General features: G+C 45.0%; 1 protein-coding gene across 1 annotated transcript in view; it reads right to left on the bottom strand.

The window, feature by feature from the left end:
• Nucleotides 1-12805: 12805 nt before the first annotated feature.
• The window catches only part of TSLIG3B (tRNA splicing ligase complex subunit 3B), a 31993-nt gene continuing 21849 nt past the window's right edge, over nt 12806-22949 (bottom strand). Inside the window, exons 6-8 of the mRNA XM_088456628.1 lie at nt 18756-18872; nt 18148-18315; nt 12806-15596 (exon numbers count right to left, since the gene is read on the bottom strand). Of these exons, the coding sequence (XP_088312754.1) occupies nt 15315-15596; nt 18148-18315; nt 18756-18872 (567 nt within the window). The 3' untranslated portion in view covers nt 12806-15314. The remainder of the gene's footprint in view (nt 15597-18147; nt 18316-18755; nt 18873-22949) is intronic.

The raw sequence follows: 22949 nt of genomic DNA, 5'->3' as shown, positions 1-22949 counted from the left end.
AAGGAAGAGAGAGAAAAAAGATCTGGACGCACACAAGAATCACATTCTCACCAGAGGGAGACGGAAAAAACGGTGACCAGAGTAAAGCCCATCTGCAGCACAGGTGCGACAGAGTCCTGTGGAACCCTATGGACTTCGTAGAAAGAGAGATAACAAAGGTAAGTTCTTACCATATCTCATATTTTCTACAACAGGGTCCATAGGGTATCCACAGGATACCTTGGGGATGTCCCAAAGCAGTATCCTTTAAGGGTGGGGATGCTCCTGTGCTGAAAGGAGAATCCGCCGCCCGAAGGAAGCATCCTGAGAGGCAAAGGTGTCAAACGAGTAATACCTCACATATGTATGGACCGAGGACCACGTGGCAGCTGCCCACGAAGGACCCACAGACCTAGTGGAATGAGCCCTCACAGAGGATGGAACTGGAAGGCCTTCATGAAGATAAGCTTCAGAAATTGCCATACAAATCCAACCTGCCAAAGTCTGCTTTGAAGCAGGCCAACCCTTTTTACGGAAGCCATAGAGGACAAACAAGGCGTCCGACTTCCTAAACGAAGAAGTGCGGTCAACATAAATCCTTAAGAAAGTGGCCTCACCCACTGACAGGTCAGGTGAGTTGAAAGCCGGCACAACGATTTCCTCGTTGATGTGGAAACTTGAAAAAACTTTAGGAAGGAATCCAGGATGAGTGCGCAGCACTGCCCTGTTCCTATGAAAAATCAGAAAAGGGGGTCTACAGGAGAGAGCCCCTAAGTCAGAAACACGTCTGGCCGAAGCAATGGCCAGAAGGAAAATTGTTTTAGCTGTCAGCCATTTAAGGTCCACTGAGCCCAGTGGTTCAAACGGCGGTCCCTGGAGAGCCCTCAGGACCACAGCTAAATCCCAAGGCGCCACCGGTGGAACAAAAGGTGGCTGAATTCGAAGAACACCTTGCATAAAGGTGCGCACATCAGGGATTGCAGCAATCCTACGATGGAACCAGACTGACAGGGCAGACACCTGCACCTTCAGAGACGCAAGGCGAAGCCCATGGTCCAGTCCCGCCTGTAGGAAAGCTAACACTCTAGACAGACGGAACTCCCGAGGGGCATAACCTCTCGGTCGACACCACTGGAAGAACGTATGCCACACACGATGGTATATCCTTGCAGAAGATGGTTTCCGAGCCCTTAGCATAGTTTGCACTACAAAGCTGGAAAACCCCCTGGACCTTAACATGGCCGTCTCAACAGCCACGCTGTCAAAGACAGCCGAGTCAGGTCCGGGTAAAGACAAGGACCCTGTGACAGTAGGTCCGGTCGTAATGGCAACCGCAGAGGAATGTCCACGGACAGCCCCTGGAGGTCTGAGAACCAGTGCCACCTGGGCCACGCGGGAGCTATCAACAGGAGCGTCCCTCCTTCCTGTTTGAATTTCCGGATTACCCGTGGAAGAAGGGAAAACGGAGGAAATAGATAAGCAAACCGGAAAGTCCACTGGACGGACAGAGCATCCACCAGAGATGCCTTTTTGTCTCTTGTTCGAGACCCGTACACCGGCAACTTGTTGTTGTGCCGTGACGCCATGAGGTCGATCTCTGGAAGACCTCACCTGTCCACCAGAAGTTGAAAGACGTCCTGGTGCAGAGACCATTCCCCCGGATGAACGTCCTGGCGATTGAGAAAGTCCGCCTCCCAGTTTAGGACTCCCGGGATGAATACTGCTGATATGGCCGGGAGATTGCACTCCGCCCAAACCAGGATTCGGGACACCGTTACGAGTGCTGCCCGACTTCGGGTTCCTCCTTGCCGATTTATGTAGGCCACGGTGGTGGCGTTGTCCGACTGGACCCGCATGGGGTGACCTTGGAGAACCCGATGTGCCTGCTGGAGAGCATTGAAAACCGCGCGGAGCTCCAAGATGTTTATTGGAAGCTCTGTTTCCGCCAGGGTCCATGTGCCCTGGAACAAGTGTGGACCCGTGACTGCTCCCCAGCCCCAAAGGCTGGCGTCAATAGGACCCAATTCGCCACCCAGAATGGACGACCTTTGTTGAGATGGGTCGGCTGCAACCACCAGGCTAGGGACAGGCGAACCTCCGGAGTGAGCACCATCGTCTGGGACTTTAGACTCTGAGGCAGTCCATTCCATTTGGACAGGATCAATTGCTGCAGAGGTCTGGAGTGAAACTGGGCATATTCCACCATGTCGAATACTGACACCATGGAGCCCAGTAACCTCATTGCCGAGTGCAGAGACACACGGCGACTCTGCAGACAACTGCGCACCTTCAACTGTAAGGCAGAGATCTTTTCCCCCGTCACAAAGATCCTTTGCTGTCCCGAGTCCAATAAGGCTCCGAGGTGTAGAATCCTCTGAGACGGGATCAGGGTGGACTTCTGCCAGTTTATTAACCATCCGTGCCGTTGCAGTACCGCAATCATCAGGTCCAAGTGGCATTGAAGGAGCTCTGGAGATCCTGCTACCAACAGAAGGTCGTCTAGGTACGGCAACATGCGGACTCCCTGCAGCCGCAGGGAAGCCGCCATGACCTTGATGAACACACGTGGTGCTGTCGCCAGGCCAGTGATCGTTGCGGATTGCAAACCTGAGGAACTGTTTATGGCGACATGCACCAAAAACAGATTGGAATAGAAACCCTGGCCCCTCTGGGAGAATGGAACAGGCACTATAACTCCAGCCTGGAGCATAGTGTGCAAAGCCTTCCGCAGTTCCGTGTCTTTGTTCCGGTCTGATGGAAGACCCGTGGTGAAGAATCGGGATGGGGGCCTGTGCCGAAAGGAGAGGGCATACCCGTGAGAAACCACCTCGTGAACCCAATTGCCTGTCGTGGTTACCGACCAACACTGGGCGAACTGCAGCAGGCGGCCTCCCACTTTGGGATCCCCCAAAGGGAGGCCCGGACCGCCAGGCCGCAGGCTTGTCATCTGACTTAGGGGCCAGACATCTGGTACTCCAGGCCTGTTTCCAGGGCTTGGCCAATTTTTTGGGGCAAGCCTGTCGGGGAAAAGACTGTGCTTTAGACCTACCCTGGGCCCTGTAAGGCCGAAAGGATGATGTACCTGAACTGGAAGGAACTGCAGCAGACGGGAGACATGCAGATTTGTCTGGCGCCAGCGTGGCTACAATTTTGTCCAGATCCGGACCAAATAGGACTTCTCCATTAAAAGGCAAAGCTTCCAAGCCCTTTTTGGAATCAGCGTCCGCCTTCCAAGATCCATAAGGTGTGACAAGCAGCTACAGCTGCCGAAGAAATCCGTTAAGTTAGGGTACTGATATCCAAGGCTGCTTCATTGATGTAAGTGGCCGAATCCCGGAGATTGCCTACCAACTCGGTCTGTACAGCCGAACAGTCGGAATCCAAAGACGCCTCCAAACTATCCGCCCAGCGCTCCATAGCTCTGGCTACCCAACAAATGGCCATAGCTGGCCTGGCTGCCCCCCCACGAGGGAATAAACGGACTTTAGGCAGATCTCCACCTTACGGTCCATAGCATCCTTCAAGGAGGACATGGAGGGCATGGGCATCGTGGCACTTCGAACCAGGCGTGTCATATGAGAATCCACCTGTGGAGGGGATTCCCACTTAGAAAAATAATTGTCCGCAAACGGGTAAGCCACCGCCAAGCATCTCTGAGGCTGATACCGTTTACCAGGGTGTTTCCACGCCTCCTCTAAATGGTCTACTAACTGACCCGAAAGAGGAAACACTGTGGCGTCACCCTTAATATCCTTAAAAAACGCATATTTTGACTTGGACACCGGAGGATCTTCATCCTCAATCACTAAAGCCGTGCGGACTGCCCGAATAAGTCCAGGAATATAAACCATGGACTTAGCGTCCGACTCTTTAGTACGGAGAGGTTCTTGGTCAGAAAGATCCAGAATCTCCCCATCATCAGACGTCCCATCGTCATCCTCATAAGGAGCGGAAAAAGATGCCACCGGCCACTTATGTGGCCACAACACAGACTCCCCTTGTAACACGTCCGACAAATGCTGCACAGAACTTGTCAGTGAATTAACCCACGCAGGCTCCTGAGAGACCTGGGGAGGGGAAATAGGGAGACTGTGGGGTACCATCAATTGTCTCGGGAAACCCTGCATGGGTTACGACACCACTGACTGCTGGGACAATCCCATCTGTGAAAACGCAGGCTGCGGAGCTAACTGGCCTACTAGGGTTGTAAGCGCTTTGGCGAAAAAAACCCAGGGCGGTTCCTGTACCGGAGCCGTGACAGTAATTGGTCGCACCAATAAATAACACTGCCGACATAGCCCCTCCGCGTTACCTTCCCCCTCCGCTATTGGTACCTTACACGTAGTACACATAAGCTGGAGAGGAAAGTCACTCTCAGACATGATGGTAAGTATGTGACCCCTCTCACTGATACTTGTTAGTATAGTGGGAGAACCACCCTGCAATCACCGCACCGCAAAGGCTTTAGCAGAAGAAGAGCAGGGACAGTGAAAAGGCTGACAGTAGAAAGTGAAAGTACAGGCAGCAGATGCTAGCAGAAGTCACATACAATGCAAAGGAATCAATTCCTGCACTATCAGCGCTGATCCTCAACTACGCAGACAGAGCCTGGTAGGACACAGTGCTGAATACACAGACCTGTTACCAACGGAGGAGAGGTATGCCAGGGGACCCAGACCACGATGCCACCGATCATCAGCGTCCAGCAGCGCTCCACATGCTTCAGCAAAGATGGCCACCGAGGAGCAGAGAGGAGGCTGGCCTGGGGGAGGAGCGCTGCCACAGAGCCAGTCAGCAGATGCAGAGAGGGCTGTGTGCAGCGGGGGAGGCGCCGGCTGTGTACAGGGAACACGCGCTCCCCTGGCATGCAATTAACCCCTGGGACGCCGCAGCGCTACCGCTCAGCCGCGGTCCGCTGTCCCAGGGGGGTAGTGGAAGCACAGGTTAGTTACCTGGCTCCACGCTGCAGCCAGTCCCCAGGGAGCCCCCTGCCTGGGGACTCTGGACCATGTGCTCAGCAGGGACCCACCGCGGGACCCCGCTGCCCCCTTGAATCCGGCCATGGTCCCAAACATCTGGGGTCACCGCTAGCTGTGACCCCAGATGCTTACCAGCATCCCCGGATCAGTACCGGCGTTCTGGTACCGGCGGGGGTGTAGGGAAGACAGCATGGACGTCAGCATTGACTGTCCATGCTGTACTTCCAGATGAGCAGCCACATCTGCTTGCGAAGAAACTTCAGGGGCTAACCTTAGCCCCCCTCTAAACAGGTGCATCCGACTCCGAGCCGGGCACCAACGAAACTGGGATGCCTTGGCTCGGGGGCGGGGTATAGGAGGGGGACCCTAGTGCATCCTGGGAGGCTGAAAACTTTAACTCTATGGTGCCCGATGTCTGACGTCATCACCTATACCCCAAGGTATCCTGTGGATACCATATGGGCCCTGATGTAGAAAGTAATGGGACAAACTAAACAATCCTAAATCTAACTTCACTTTTTAATACTTTGTTGCAAATCCTTTGCAGGCAATTACAGCCTGAAGTCTGGAATGCATAGACATCACCAGACGCTGGCTTTCATCCCTGGTGATGCTCTGCCAGGCCTCTACTGCAAATGTCTTCAGTTCCTGCTTGTTCTTGGGGCATTTTCCCTTCAGTTTAGTCTACAAGTGAAATGCATGCTCAATCGGATTCAGGTCAGGGGATTGACTTGGCCATTGCATAACATTCCACTTTATAGCCTTAAAAAACTCTTTGGTTGCTTTTGCAGTATGCTTCGGGTCATTGTCCATCTGCACTATGAAGCGCCGTCCAATGAGTTCTGAAGCATTTGACAGAATATGAGCATATAATATTGCCCGAAACACTTCAGAATTCATTCTGCTGCTTTTGTCAGCAGTCACATCATCAATAAATACAAGGGAACCAGTTGCATTGGCAACCATACATGCCCACGCCATGACACTACCACCACGCTTCACTAATGAGGTGGTATGTTTTGGATCATGAGCAGTTCCTTTCCTTCTCCGTACTCTTCTCTTCCCATCACTCTAGTACAAGTTGATCTTTGTCTCATCTGTCCATAGGATGTTGTTCCAGAACTCTAATGGCTTTTTTAGATATTGTTTGGCAAACTCTAATCTGGTCTTCCTGTTTTTGTGGCTCACCAATGGTTTACATCTTGTGGTGAACCCTCTATATTCACTCTTGTGAAGTCTTCTCTTGATTGTTGACTTTGACACATATACACCTACCTCCTGGAGAGTGTTCTTGATTCGGCCAACTGTTGTGAAGGGGTTTTTCTTCACCAGGGAAATAATTCTTCTGTCATCCACCACAGTTGTGTTCCGTGGTCTTCCGGGTCTTTTGGTGTTGCCGAGCTCTCCGATGCGTTCTTTCTTTTTAAGAATGTTCCAAACAGTTGATTTGGCCACACCTAATGTTTTTGCTATCTCTCTGATGGGTTTGTTTTGATTTTTCAGCCTAATGATGGCTTGCTTCACTGAAAGTGACAGCTCTTTGGATCTCATATTGAGAGTCGACAGCAACTGATTCCAAATGCAAATGTCACACCTAGAATCAACTCCAGACCTTCTATCTGCTTAATTGATAATGAAATAACGAGGGAACAGCCCACACCTGTCCATGAAATAGCTTTTGAGTTGATAGTCCCATTACTTTTGGCCCCTTAAAAAGTGGGAGAAACTGTTGCAATTCCTACACCGTTCACCTGATTTGGATGTAATTACCCTCAAATTCAATCTGAAAGTCTGCAGTTAAAGCACATCTTGTTTGTTTCATTTCAAAGCCATTGTGGTGGTGAATAGAGGCCAAAATATGAAAATTCTGTCAATGTCCCAATATTTATGCACCTGACTGTATATTTTTTATTATATTTATTGATGTGCAATTGTATGTAAATAATTGAACCGCTTTAGCATATGAAATTTATTAATAGTTTATTATTTTGAGTTTGCATTCCACGCTATTATGTGGAGCGCGGGACTTGACTTCCGGGTTTGATGGCCGAATATGCATTCCATGTTTGGAATGCATTACAATTTCCGGCTTTGTTCACTGTCTGATGTGCGCTCCATAATCTGGAGCGCATGACAACATCAACTACTGCATTTCCGGTTCCGGTGACGGACGGATTTTTGGTTGTACCTTTGTTACGCCTTTAACCAAGACAAGGCAAAGGTAACATAGGATATATTTTCCGGCTATTTTAGTATGCACTCCATGAATCGGAGCGCATTACAAATATTTTTCAATCCCTCGTATGCACTCCATAGGGGGAGCGCATAACAACATCCGGTGACTAACTTCCGGTTATGGCGGTGACCAGATATTCGGCTGTATCTATGCCATGTGGTTCAATTAAAGGTAATTAGAAGGGGTTTATAAAGGGGGTCTTTTTGCTGTATCCACATGCTTCAGAGGAAGAACCATTTAGGTTCGAAACGCGTTAAGCAAGGGATACAAGGACATCACTGACAGTGGCTGAATGAAGGACACCCCATCTAGGAGTTTCAATGCAGGTTTCCGGGACCTATTACTGAGGACTCCACCTGTTCCATCTTGTGAGGAATGCCCTGACTATGCCCTGGTTTCAGTGAACCTATCCAATAGTTCACCTATGGTGATATATGCTATCTTATTTATGTCTAAATGTGAGTGCAATTTGTATAAATAAATGTTATTCTTGTTTTAGCAATATTGCACTATTAGTTTCTCTCTTTTTATATTGAGATATTCAACATCTGGGAAGAACAAGTTGCTTCATGACTACACCTATTGAAAAATAGAGACGTTGTTCTGGTGAACTGACTACTGATTTGTTATTTTGAAATCCAAGGAGGTTTCCCCTTAGGTTTGGATTTTAATTTTATATTAAGCGCCATTGTGTGACACTATTTGCATATTTCTCTAGCAACACAGGTGACTATGCTGTATGTAAAGCTGGGTATACACCTGGCCGACGGGTCTAACAACTGGTAAGTGCATACACACTTACTAATCGTTCAGCCGATGTGTCTGTGCTGACATCACAACTGGGCAGGCATTTCAATGTGCCCGTCCAGTTAAGACGGGCGGGTCCCTGCAGCAAGTGTCCATGGATCACAAACACACACAGCCAGATGTGCCAATATATCTGCAGGATATATCGGAATCAGCTGTGTTGCAGGGCAGATGTGATATGATTGTGAACGATGTCTGCACTACAGCTATATTGCCCCTTCAATGCATAATGGCACTTTTTTATAATTAACATTTTTTTTTTAACTTCATGTATTTTATTTGTAAATATATATATATATATATATATATATTTTTATTTGCACCTTAGTGAATCTTGATATATACATACATACCCACATATACATCTCTGAAATATATACATACATGCAATATTGAACAATACAGGACTTGTTACATGCAGGAAATATATTCGTATTCAAATTTGAGCGGAGCCGCAATACTTTTTCGCGTCCCGGACTTTTCGCCTACTTCGCCTGTTTTGCAGGCGGAAAAGTATCACGCACGTGCCCGCTTTACCCCGTATTCAATTTGAAAGTACGCGAAAAGGGTACCCGGCAAAACTTGAACAGGCAGAAAGTACTGTCAGAATTGCGGAAATCAGCCTAACACCCCCCCAAAAGGTGCTCTGACATGGGGGTTCACTATGGTACCCCCCCGATTTGGTTTGCTGAAGGTATTTGGCGTTCTTAAACGGGCTCAATAGCTGCTAAATAGTGTTTTTGTATAAGTGGTGCAGAATAGAATTCAGGAGTATTTTTTCCTGAAAATAACTTATCCCAGTAAATTTGGGGTACTTGAAAATGGGGGTCAGCATATTTAAAAGTTGCTAAAGTGAAGTTGAAAAAATCGTGAATAATCCACCTGCCGCAAGCACCTGCAATAAAAAAAAACACTTGGGGCATACCCCAGAGTCAAGTTCGCTAGTTTTTAACTTTGTACCCCAACTTTTTTTTTTTTGCCCCTTTTTCAAAGTGATTTTTTGGGGTGTCCTTAAGAGTTTTTTTTAAAACATTTTTGACAGTTTACCTTTGGGGGACTGTCTGAAGGCTGCACGTGGATTCCCGCAACGTTGCACCCCAAAACCCCAATTCTGCACTTTTTCCGCCTGCTATTCATAGGCGAAACTTTTTCGCCTAGTACATTGCATTGACTTTCCACCTAGGCGAAAAGTCTTTCAAATTGAATACGGAGTAAAAGCAAAACAAGCGAAAATGACGTCATCGGCGAAAAAGTATCGCAGATCCAGACTTTTCGCCTCAAACTGAATACGGGCCTTAGGGTCTGATGCGGAGTTGAATGCAACCTGGTCGCAGATGCTTCTGCATTGTATACATGGAACCAAATACATATTTGTATACAGATTGTATGCATCTCTACGAGCGGATGGCCCCTACCCGTATACTTGCTTTGCTTCCCATCACCATCAATGCACACTTGCACCAGGCCTATCCTTGGTGCAAACGTTGTGTCTGAAAACAGAATTACACTTTAAGTACATCTCTGCATAGCTCACAATCCCAGTGGCATAGCCTCACTGATGGCCTCATTAAAGCCCAGTTATACCGTAAAGACGCAAGGGGAGAGGTGGCTGAAATGCGTACAACCAGCACTCTAACAGGACAATTTTTTTTGCCGTGTGATGTTCTTAAACATGAGACATCACAACAAGGAGGCGGGGAAGGAGAGCAGTGCCTGGAGTGTCCTAAGGGTGATCTGGGCAGCTGTACAGGCTGCGCGGCCAGAGCATTCCGTGGACACTCCGTGCAGCTCTGCAGTAGCTCTACTGGCTGCAGAGTGCCGTTCCAGACAGGATGCCAACAGGTTGGGATCCCGGCACCAGTATCCCGACCGCCGGCATCCCGAAGGTAAGTATCAGGTTGTTAGGGGGAGGGTTAGGCACTGTTAGGATTAGGGTGCTGGGAGGGTGAGGTTAGGTTTAGGCACTAGGGGGGAAAGTTAGGGTTAGGAAAATACTTACCTATCTTCCCTATGGCTGTCAGGATTCTGGCTGCCGGGATGTCAGTGTTGGTATTCTCACAAGAAGCATCCCGACAGCCAGGATTTCATACCCAACCCGTTCCAGACACCTTGCAAGCTAAATGCAGGCTGCCATCCCTAGGGCCCTGCACAGCGGCTCACACACCCTGTGTACAACACCATCACTCATACCTGAATACCCCCGGCAGTCCAAAAACATGCATTATGCACTCAGCAAATGGGCATATGTTCTACTCCATCATCTCCATTGTGTATTTCATGAACTGTTATAAATAACAGACACGGTTACATGTAAAAAAAAACATTTATAAATGCAGATTGTGCAAAACAAGGTTTATCTGCAAAATCCCTTATACTTTACAATGTGATGAATAATACGTTACACCAAAATTCACTCCAGACTGACTTTATTTTGTTTCACTTTTAGAGTATACCTGAAGCATCAGATATTTCTGTTTTCAACTGAATGGGGTTATAAAGAAGAACACGGAAATGCACTACAATCCATCCACATGAGAGTGCAGGACATGTGCTAACACATCAGCAATACATGCACTGATCATTATACAGTCACTCCATCTGTAGCGGCAGAGTAAAAGCTAGTAATAGACATTATGAGACCTACAGACACAGGGTGGGAAAGGGCTACAATGAATGACATTTGCATTTATTCTAACACAGATCTCACAGGTTCCTGGAGACAGAACAAGACACCTACACATGGAAGTATTGTTATGTATTTCTGCATTTACTCATGAAACATGTGAAATCTCCATCTCTGGACGCTACATGCTTATGTTACACCAACTACACAACTGTCCAAAATAGTCTTAATAATGTCATTGGTAGCCAAGATCAAACCACAACAGGAAGTACTTACATGTGATATGTACTATCGCAGCACCCCCATTCATTGTGACAGCAGCCAGCATCACCATCAGGGCAGACTTGTACCAGAACTCTCAGACCGATCCTTGGTGCAAGAGTTCTGTCTCATACAGAGGGATCCTGCAGAGGCACACCTCTGAATAGCTATTGTGCCTACATGCCCACAGTACACTTAGTCTACACACAAAGACCCACCTGCCGTCTAGTTACAGTAAGACGTTATCAGTGTACACTAGCACCAGGGCCCTATAATAGGTGCAAGAGAACAAAATGGGGTATTTTCACCTCCGTCCACTGTCTACACTGCTCACACTTGTGTAAATTCGCCCACATTGAACTTGCCTATATGAAAACTGTCACATCCCAGTTGCTCCTTCTCTATTTTAAATACAGATGCAATATAAATGTGTGCAACTCTACCACCCATCAGTGACGTGCGGTGAGGTAAATGGCTGGGGAGGCATAGGATAGTATCAGAGCCAGATTTACAAATACATATATGAACCTGAGGGTCCATGTAGGCATTATACAGAGGTGCAGCAGTATATAGTGCTGGAAATTTGGTGTGTTTTGATCAGGGATGTGCAGAAAAGGTAAACGGCGGAGGCAGTGCCTCACCCGCCATACACTTTTTACTCCAGAGTTTTGACTATAAAAATTATTAGAATAATACAAAGAAGATATTTATAATATTTTCTTTACATTTTTCTTATAATTTTTATAGTCAAAACTCTGGAGTATACCTAAGTATTACAGGAGAGGCTCTGCCTCACCTCACCGCACATCACTGTCACCTATACCTGGGTGCACTCATTTTCTGAGCATGCTCTGCAATCAGGTGTACATTCAAATCTGCAGCAGCCCCCATGAGACCATTTATGTAGTGGGAAAACAAAAAGGAACAAGATCATCCCGCTGAGCTAAACGTATAGGTCCTCATTCAGAGTTGGACATAAACACAAGTTGCGGCTTTTTTCCCCATAACCTGCTCTATTTAATATTGTGCCTGTGCATTCATTTGCAATGCGTGTTATTTGCCCTGTTGACTCATCTGTATTTACATCCCTCTACAAGAAGGAGGCGGGCAGGGGGTTGGAGAGGGACTACAGATGCAGCCAAAGCACAGTATTTGAGTGCCAATGCAAAATGAGTCCCAAGATGCTAATTTGACTGTTTGGAGTGAGATGATTTGTGGGTACTCAACTCCCGATACAAGCTGCGAGCTGATGAGGACAGTGGCTATTGGCTGCATCTTTTGCCTATCACATCCAAGACCCACCCAATTATGTAAATGAAGTATAATTGCTGTAATCTTATAGCAAAATTATAATGTAGTGAGCACTGTGTTTAAAAAAATAAAGCATAATTCCCACTCTCTTTAGGAAGGCAAACAATGTCGATATTTTTATTAGTAAGGACGTAAAAAAAAGTAATTTTATTTGTGTCCTGTCCAATTTGCTTATTGCAGGCTACATGTAACTTAGTTACTTGTCTACATTTTCCGGCCACATACTGTACTGTGTAGGAGGTTTGTGCAGTGTTATTTCCCATCTGTTATTTGCAGGTGGGAGAGTTGGACACAACCTTCATTTGTAGCCAACTCTGCATACGTATCACAATGCACTGTTTTTTTTTCTGGGCATAATTTAAGTTTGCGTTCAACAATTAATCAAGTCCTATTGTAACTGACGGACTGAATGGATTGTCAGCGATTTAGCACTAAAACAAAAAACTTTACAGACCATAGGATGTATTTACTTAAGAGCGGGTTTTTAGAGGTAGAGATGTTGCCCATAGCAACCAATCACATTGTAATTACCGTTTAACTAGCACCTTCTAGAAGATAATACTTAGAATGTGATTGGTTGCTATGGGCAACATCTCTACTTCTAAAAACCCGCACTTTAGTAAATATACCCCCACAGTGGAAAAGGGCCACTCCGACTTGTAAACAAACTTAGGACCTGGCCTGCTTCTCAATTTACAAGCTGCATCTGGTTTGTTGCCATGGTACTATAAGTAACAGAGCAATATGGCAGCAGGCTGAGAGGTGTTGGGTGGAGTGTAGTGGTTCCTATTGAAGTATGAAGTAGACACATGAATGCACCTGGTTTTGCAGAGCAGTGCAGAAATGAGGCTCCAGTTTATGAAGCGAGATTCCTGAAATAAGATACAGGGGTGGAGAGGACACATTGTTAGAAGCGCACGATGACCAGTGGACCATAATGACTCTGCAAACAGACTTTGCAGAAGCTCGTGCAAATTACATCTTGTACAATGGAACCTGTTTTGTGCTTCACACGACATGTGCATTTTCATGCTTACTCTGCAATATAATCAAACACTTAAAACACAGAATGTTGTCACTTGTCATAAAGACAGACCCCTACTAATAATTAGTATAAGCCCTAAATAAATCTAAATTAGAGCATTATTTGAGGGGGAAAAATAACTATATTTGCTTTATTTCAACGGGTAGTATTAAAGGCAGAATCGGTATGATATACTGACGGACGTCAGCCCGGCGGATAAAATACTGACGCCGGAAGGCCGGCAGATGGAGATCCTGACAAGGCAAGTATTGAGGCTATCCCTAACCCTTTCCCTCACCCCCCACTCCTAGCCCTCCCTTACAAGTACCTAACCCTAAGCTCCCCCCAGGGGTGCCTAATTACACAGACACTCCACAAGCATGAGTGACAGGTCGTGCCATTTGTGGATGGCAACAGAGGGTGGTCGATGGCAACGGGGGTGTGTTGGTGCGAATGCAGGAGTGTCTGAATGCCGTTTCAGGGCCATGCATAATTAAGACTCACCGTCAGCATACACATCACATGGCTGAATTACACACACCAGCACTCGCAGTGCTTGCGGTAGGGTATGGTCAGTCACATGTACTGCGCATGGGTCCGATGTTATTCAATGTTACCGATTGCTTAATACACTTCCTGGTTACGGATTTTATTAAGGGAAAGTGGGCGTCTTGTGTCAAGCTGGTGGGTGTCTAAAACATACCGCGAGTGGGCACGCTAATGTCTTGCTAGCGATCGCAGGATTTGCATACTTTGGCTGCTTACAGATGCGTGCGGACGCAGCGTAGCGAACGGGTCTGAATCAGGCTCTAAGTGTCAGTGTGCCATTGCTCTGGAGCCCTATTATGATCAATTCCCAGCAGAGGGGCTGGTATAAGTGTAAACCAATAGAATCTGCATCAGTCCTATGCCCGGCCCAGCAATGTATATACGATGCAGCTTGACAACGTCCATAGTAAATGCTAAAGCCACATCAGACTATTTGTAAACCATTGTCACGTACCCAAGAGATAGAAGTAACTTGATAGTTATTAATAAAAGTGACATTTCCATATAAAATTACTTATATAAAAACAATGTTTTCCCCATTACAAATCCAATGCCAATCGTCTTCCCTGTGGTAGACCAAATAGAAATATCAACCAAGCACCAAATCTATACAGCCACAACTTCATATAATAGATGTGTGACCCTATCAGCTGAAGGGATCGGTACACAGTTAGCCAATCAGAAGCAACTAGATAAGTGCTGCAGATAGTCATCATTGTGTAATGTTACAGCAGCCTCCCAGCACCTGCAATACACCCCGCCAGGCGGTTCTGAATATCCATTACATTTACAAGAATATGCCCTTACTGTATCCTGTCTACACCTACCTGCTGACCCTTCCCTCCCATTTCATCTCTGCAGACATAAGGAGATACAAGTCAACAATACTTTAAAAAAAACCCACAACAAATGAACGTATGACTTATTGCATTGGTTTGAGCATGTTGGTAACTAGCTGCACTTTGATAATGAATTAACACCGTCTGTAAACATATCCTAAACTACACTGTTATCAGCCTATAACACACAGAGCATTTTCCCTGAAAACACAGTACTATTGACACTTTCCGTAATTATAGGATTAAAAACCTACTGGACATGGAATAATCAGATGATACCTGTATATATGACACAAGTAAACACAAACACTATTACTTATACCACTTACATTGCAAAATCTTCATATAATTTGATAAAAAAAATAAATTTAATTCCGGGAAAAGATGTAAATATTCCAAATTTCTGTCGAAATTGGCCAAGGAGCATGAATGGAATTTAACTTCTGTCCAGAATTAAAGATACAGAGCTCAGGCCAACAGGATACAACTATTCCATACTCGCTGCAATATCCATTACCTGGCATTAGTTGGTTTTATACCATGAATAGTACATTCTGGTAGGTTATAATGAACATCAGATGCCCAGTGGGGCAGTTTATTTAAAAACGCATTGACAGACACAAATAGTTCATTTCTAGAGGATGAAAATGTAGTCTTTGTATGTCACAAAATAATCTTCTAAGCTTCCAGCATGGCAACAAAGTGTTTAGAATCTCCTATAATTCCCTCTTCCTCCATAGCTGTCACCGTATCCTCCTCTGCTTTGGTATCCTCCTTTTCCACCTCTGCTGAAATCCTTTCCACCTGCATTATAGCCTCCTCTTCCATATCCACCGCCACCTCTACCTTGTCCTCCTCCTCGCCCACCTCCTCTCCAGCCTCCCCTTCCTCCATCATCCTGCCGTTTCTTCCAAGGTGGCATTTCTGGTGGCGGTCGCTCAATCTCCGATGGTCTTCCACCCCGATCAGGCACCCTGCCCATCAGAATCTGAAAAAAGGGACACGTTATACTGGGATGTGCAATTAAAGCAAAAACAGTAAAACGTGAATATTTGAAAGGAGCGATCATCACGCATAATGCACATGTTGTCAATAAATAAAATGGTCAATGTAATGCTGATAACAGTGACCGTAGCACTCTGCAAGAAAGGAGCAGATACCAAGGACACATCCATTCTCAGGTTGATATATAGGTCTCAATTAGCCACTCGCTACAGAAGAGGAGCTGAAGACAACTAATGCTGGTGTCACACCTGTGTTTTGAAGCAGCTGTTTATGGGTTTGATTCAATCAAGTGTTCTGGAACAGGATTCCACATTGCACCAAGATCGCCCCCAACAGAGTAGTGCACAAAAATCTGTGATTCTGCTGTGATTACGGAAGTACCGTATATTGCAAATATAGGCGCACCCTGTATAGCGCACTCTAATTGAACTGATCCCTATGTGTCTGAGAGCAGCAAATAGACATTTGTAATTACATCACTAGTCTACGGGATATTTTCTTTGCTGTACAAGCGGTTTCTAAAGGTTCTAACTTGCACTGATGCTACATGTGTTTTTTTTATTGTACCATATTAAGAGATCAATTCAACTAGCCACGAGGGGGGGCAAGTTACCATTGTAACGGTGTAAAAATACCCCTCTACTCAGCCCCCTGTTGGCCCAATCTCGTCTCAGACTTCTGGATTTTTGTACACATTATATTTACAAACTATTGCCCCATTTCATCGATAGTAAGTTCTTGACTCATTGAAGTGACTGGTATAAACGATTATCGTTAAGTGTATGGGCCTAAATGATAATCGTTCACTGCTTGAAAGCAGCTGAAAAACAGTCTATTGCAGCGGTGGCCAACCTGTGGCCACATGAGGCTCTTCCATTGTCCTGATGCGGCTCCCTTGCTGGCTCCCTCCTCTGGATAGGTGCGCAGCTGTTCAGAGGAGACTTGTCCTTTGTTGCAGCATTCTGCTCCGCTCCGGAGGCATGTATGGGCGACATGTTGGTATTATGCCGCAAACAGGAGGCGGAGCTCAACTTGTGACTGAACCTGCTGCCACAAGGACACAATTGCAGGCACCAGAGCCTACCTACGTGACACAGACTGTCTGCTACAAGGTAAGTGCTGTGAGGGTTTTTAATTTGTTTTTTCATATTATTTGTGACATGTGGGGGTTGGAGTGGCCCATGGTGTGGGGGAAGATGGCTTTGCTGGAGTGGCCTGGGGAGAGAGGGGGGCTGGAGTGGCACATGAGGGTCTGCTGGAGTGACACCAGGGGGCATGTGGGGGTGCTGGAGTGACACCAGGGGGGGGGGTTTGATTGTATTATGTGAATCTGTTTTTTTGGGGGGGGGGTTTTGTGTATTTTATGTGGATCTGGCTTTTCAGTGTATTATTTGTGGATGTGGCTTTTGTAGTGTATTTTATGTGGATCTGTTTATTTCGATGTTTTTATATTGTTCTGACTTCTTGTTTCCCTTTAATAGTTACCTCCACGGTGATTGTGTACATGTGGTTTTACATGATCCTACAAAAATCATAACAGGGACGAGGCCTAGCTGGCACAATACCATACCCATTTTTGCATGTGTGCCTTCGGCATGCACATGATCTCGGCTCTTTGACATACCTACAGATATTTTTGGGCTCTTTGACTCTGACTGAATGGCCACCCCATGTCTATTGTTTTAGTTACCAAAAACCTGTCCGATCACTTGACCGTCAATCAGCCGCCTCCAGGTAGTGACTGGAGATCGCCTCCATAAACTGTGCAGTATATGGAAGCAATTTGACTATTGTACAGTCTATGGCCAGAGTTAGTCTTAAAAATAAAGATGTTCTATTACAGGAGGAGGACAGAACCAACAGTGACAGTTTTAAGGGTTTGTTTTGTAATAGCTTCGCTATCTCCGTACCAATCTACCTAATTGAAGATCTCAGGATAAGTATTATATTTTTCTGAGTTCATATCACAAATAAGAAAATGTGGAGAAACCCAGGACAACCAGTGAAACATTTGTTTTCCTACATAATTGGTATAATTTTGCTTTGTGTTTGAGTGTTACTACACCCCCTGATTCTACTAAATCATAGCAATTTGCTTAATTCAGCACTTACATTTACATTTAGTGGTGATCTCTGCCCAATTGTTCCTATATCAATGTATGTAAGCTATAGGAGGGATCAAACGGATAGACCTCAGCTCTGCTGTAGTGGTACAACAGAATATAACAGAGATCCCCTTGTCACAGGGAGTACCAGTTCCTGTTACACAGACAATCATGCTCAATGGATGGGACCCGAACATACGTACTAGAGGTAACCCCATGTAATATGCTGCATAGTTTAAAAGCGCAAAAAAACACAGTGACAAACCTATCTGGCTCAAGATTCCCAGACGTTACAGAACAATAGTGTTCAGACGGAAGAGCAGAGAGCAATTGCTGTAGTTATAGAATGGCAGTCTCATAGTAAATCTAAAAATAACTGAACTAACACTATCACACAGGCAACTAAAAATATAAAATGTGTGAACAGACCTTATTCACGGGACACACCATCTTCTCCCGGACCGAGCCACTACTTGTACGCACTATTCTGGAGAGATCCTCTCGGGCAGCCAAGACATGCGAAACGGTGATTCCTGATTTCGGGTGCAGGGAGTATCGGATTGGCTGATAGACTTGTGCGATTTCATCTGTTTTTGCCTAAGACATAAAATATTTTAGACAAACACATTTGTATATGCTCACTGCAAATCAAAAGATAATGCAACTCTATAAACAGGATGTGCCTTGCCTCCCAACACTGATACAGTGTAGTCAGCATTGATGCATTTGTAGGAGCTATAGCACACACACATATTGATGTCTCTGTGCTCAACAGAACTTGACAATTTCTGGGGTAAATGTATAGGTCTACACTAATTGGGTAACATGAACATAGGCACTCTTTGCTAATTTTGCCTGTTTTTCCCTGTGTAATGCAGTTACTCATTTCAGTACGCTACAGCATGAGAGGCCTGCCTATTCGGAAACAAGCATTGGGAAATGTATTCATTTAGAGACAGAATTTGTTTTTGTTAACCGTTTTCACTGGTCACAAGGTGGGACTACCTACAGTCATGAAGGGGTTACACATCACTCACCTTTGCTCTGTCTGACCAACCAAACGACTGCACAGTTACATCCAGGCGTTTTATTAACATTCTACGCCGACACTCATACTCTTTACAGAGAGCCTTGTTTATTTCCTCCAGGCGTTCCTATGCAAGACATTTATAAAGAAGCTGAATAAGTTACTAAAGACATACATCACTATTCCATTTCACATATCACAAGTATACACCAATGTGACTATTAGTTATTATTTTTTTTATACAAAATTAGCAATTTGCCTAATCCAACACAAAGGAGTGAAGCATGATGCTGGGACCACCGTATCATGTCCTAGCTTCAGGCCACCAATTAGCAGTAACATCTGAAAGTCATAGGGGTCAATCTAACTAGGTGCGAGCTGGCTTGTGCGAGCCGTTTTCACCGCAAACTCGCTGTGCAACCCAATTCCATACTCACTTTTTTTTTTTCTGAGAAAACTCGCATTTCTGTTGTGCACACCTCCCGGAGGGTGTGAGATGGTAGGGAAAATCTTCATTTCAAGGTAAAAATGTCAGGACACAGTGCAGAACCAGTTATAGAGCCCCCTAATGACTAATTAGGCATAGAGGCCCTATTATTAACATGTCATGCTTGGGTGTTAAAAATTACCCCCCAAATCAATTTTTTAGTTTGTTTAGGCACCTGATATTTAAAGTAGTTTTTTTAAAATGAAAAAAAAATGATATATATTTTTTTTTAATTAAAGTGGCCTCAAATTACCACAAAATCACCTTTTTTTCTACTATTTTTTTGCAATTTTTGTTTAATTTGAGATTAAGTGAAAAAGTTAGCTTTTTATAATTTTTTTAAATTTTAGCACAAGCACAAATCAGCCATTTCACACCATTTCAAAAATCTCCAGTACTTTCCTTATGCCCACTAACAATCTTCTGTATGATGCTGCTAATGAAATGGCCACTTTTTTAGGTTCCAGGATGGTTTCCCCACTTTTTCATGCCCCTCTCCCAAGTCGCCTGCTATAAAAAATTCCCTCACCCTAATTGGATTGAGTGTATCTCGGGATAAAAACTGAAAAAAAAAGTGTCTGTTCCAACAGTTAGGTAAAATAATGAATCTGAGTCAATTGCTGAAAAATAGAGTAATTTAGAAAACGGTTGAAAAATATTTAGTCGATCTTAAGCACCACTGTAAAGGTACTACATTCCAAAGAGGCAAATTTTATTGCAACCTATTGCCATTATGACTTATGCTTTTGATAGTTATTGTATGTTTATGAAAGAGACTGAGCTCTTTCACAAGCTACCTGGTGAATCATAGATGTGATCCAGCTGGCTATAGTTTGTTTTGACACAGGCCAACCTCTTTTGTAGGCATTATAAAGGGGGAGGGGGAATGGTTACCAATATTAAAATCAGATCCAAAAGGGCTAGTGTAGATCTTAAGGGTGGTAAAGAGCCTACCCCTTCTGGGAGACAACAGCGTGAATCTGTAAGGAACTCCATTTTATCCGTTACCTATGTAACAACAGGTGTAAGTAATCTAACTGGAAAGAAGATGTGTGTTGCTCTGATGCTTGTTCTTGAGAAATTATGGGTCTAATAGGAATAATTGCACACTTTTATGTATTTCCCATGTGTCTACAGGAAGTGAAAGAAGGTGAAAACACCGTGTACTAAACATGATAATTCTGTAGTATGGCCCCGACAATCACTGATGGTGAAAAGGTCCCTGGTTTAACAGGTGTTGGAAGATGTCCTGGTGGGTGAACCACACTCCAAGGTGCAGGATTTTGCCTGCTAAGGTATTCAGAAGCAGTGCTCTCCTCAGGATCAATATCACGGGTGCTCCACCTGGCTTTTTTTTTTAGGTCACCCATAACTATCCTGCTACAGGGGTCTGACAGGCAAAATCAGAGATGCGGTTATGTCACTGACAGGCACACATCTTTAAGGGGCAGGGTGCAATTTGGACGGTGGAATCATTGCAGAGAGGGTAGACGGAGAATACAGGCATGTACTGTGTCTCAGCGTGCATTGCTGGACAGTCATCAAATTGGCAACATCTGCAAGATAAAAAATAATGCGTCCAGCCAGATTACACTGCCCCCACCTGGCCATTTCATAATGCCAAGCAGCTGGCAAAATTTTCTGAGGAGAACACTCAGAAGAAATATATAAACTTTTGGCACAGGTTCTACCAAAAAACAGTCAGGCCCATGGTATGAAATAAATTCTAAATTATTGGGAGTTCATCAAAGATATATACAAATGGTCCAAATATTTATAGTACATTATATATATTAAACTTGAAACTGGCATGTAGGCTAGTGGCATAAAAGTGTTATGTGTTTCGTAGCCCGCTTTCTCAGACTGGGTTATGTCGATATTGGTCACTTAATCGTAGATAAAGCTCTGATGTCTGTGCTTGTATTTTAGGTCATGGGATGATCGGAGTTAGGAGAAGCATCTATTTAGGTGCTAAGACCAGCAACCAACTGGCAGATCTGCACTTGTGTAATGCACCTGTGAAAAACTATTAAGCTGATATGAGCAACCACTATTTCTATTGCTGTTCTGAGAGGCATGGATGGGACCAGCATCGGGAGGGTGTGCTGGTTCCTGTAGTGCTATTTGGAGGTTTCTGGGGTACCTCCAAGGTGAGTTGGCACGCAACTTAAATATATTTGTATGTATGTGCTGTTATGTGGCACAACAATATGTTATTATGATCCAGAGTGGGTGCTATTATTATGTAGCTATAGGGACGCCGATACAGAGGAGCCTTGACGCGGCCGGCCCGCTTAACCATGTATTTGCAAATGTATGCAACAAAGTCTTCTGGATATCTATTATCATGTAGTATTCAAGCCATTTTGCTGTTTTTTTGCAGTGTACTGGAAAGAAATTTTTCTTTTTTCTGTAGTCCTGCAATTTTGTCAAGTTCACTGGCAGGAAAGAACTCTATCCGGCGCGCATCTGACTAATGATATTATCCAAATCGGGGCCAAATAACACATCACCTGAAAAAGGCAAAGACTTTATATTCTTCTTAGACTCTGGGCTGGAACTGCCTCCAAAGTCTTGAACCAGAGGGCTCATAAAGCTGAAAATTTGTCCCCAAACTTGAGCCCAGATATAAACACGTCCCGGATGTGTTCGTTCCGATCCTACGATTTGGTAAGTGTTCTGCACAAACAATATGTGCATACACATTTACCATTTGTCCGCCTGATATGTCTGGCCACAGAATGCAGCTGTGATGTCATTGTCGTTGGTTCCTGTGACCAGCATATTGGATGGCCGGTGGTACACACAGGTAGATGTGTACATGTCATTCAAATATATTGCATCTGCCGTGCAGCACAGCCGACACAATACATCTGTGACAATGTGCTTTACAGATAAATTGTGTGTACCTACTGGCCGATGGTTGAGACAATATATAATTCTTTGGCTGTATGAATGATATATCGTCCAGTGTGTACCCGGCATAATCTGGGGTACACACTGGGCCAATGGGTCGGCCATACCAACGACTGATCCAACGATTTTGTGCATATACACTACCCAATCATCCACCCGCTATGTCGGCCCAGCAGACTCCGTTTGAATATGCCCGCCCACATGTGACGTCATGTTCAATGGTTTGTGCGCCCAATATATTGTTCGATCGTGTGTACAAACCGAACAATGTGAATGATATACAGTATCTGCACAATATATCACATCTACCGTGCAGCATGGCAGATGCAATATCTGTGGATGACATTGTTCACAGATATATTGTGTGTACACACTGACTTTATGAGCGGGGCGTTATATTGTTCGTTGACTGTACAAACACTATATATCGGCCGGTGTGTACCCAGCATAAGAGTTTATCTGGTCAATTTTCCATTGCCTTATCAACCCATTCCATGATTAATAAACAGACTTAAGAATGGTCATGAATTTTCTATACAAACAAGGCAAGGGATGCATTTGGAATAGTAAGTGGTAGCCTTAGACATTTTATCAACATATACATATACTCAGGATCCCGGTGGTAAAAATTCCGGCGCTGGCATCCCAACAGGGTTTAAGATACAGACACCTGTCGGTCGGTACCCTAGCCCTCTCCCTACCCGGTGCCTAAACCTAACCCTCCCCCCTTATTGCCTAACCCTAACCCTCCCCTTAGTACCTAGCCCTAACCCTGCTAATTATCTTCGGGATGCCAGCGCC

Source organism: Taudactylus pleione, unplaced genomic scaffold (assembly GCF_031769625.1).
Source record: "Taudactylus pleione unplaced genomic scaffold, aTauple2 ptg000707l, whole genome shotgun sequence".
NCBI classification, from domain to species: domain Eukaryota; kingdom Metazoa; phylum Chordata; class Amphibia; order Anura; family Myobatrachidae; genus Taudactylus; species Taudactylus pleione.
Note: the sequence above shows the minus strand (reverse complement) of the source record. Positions and strands in the feature narration are given on the sequence as shown.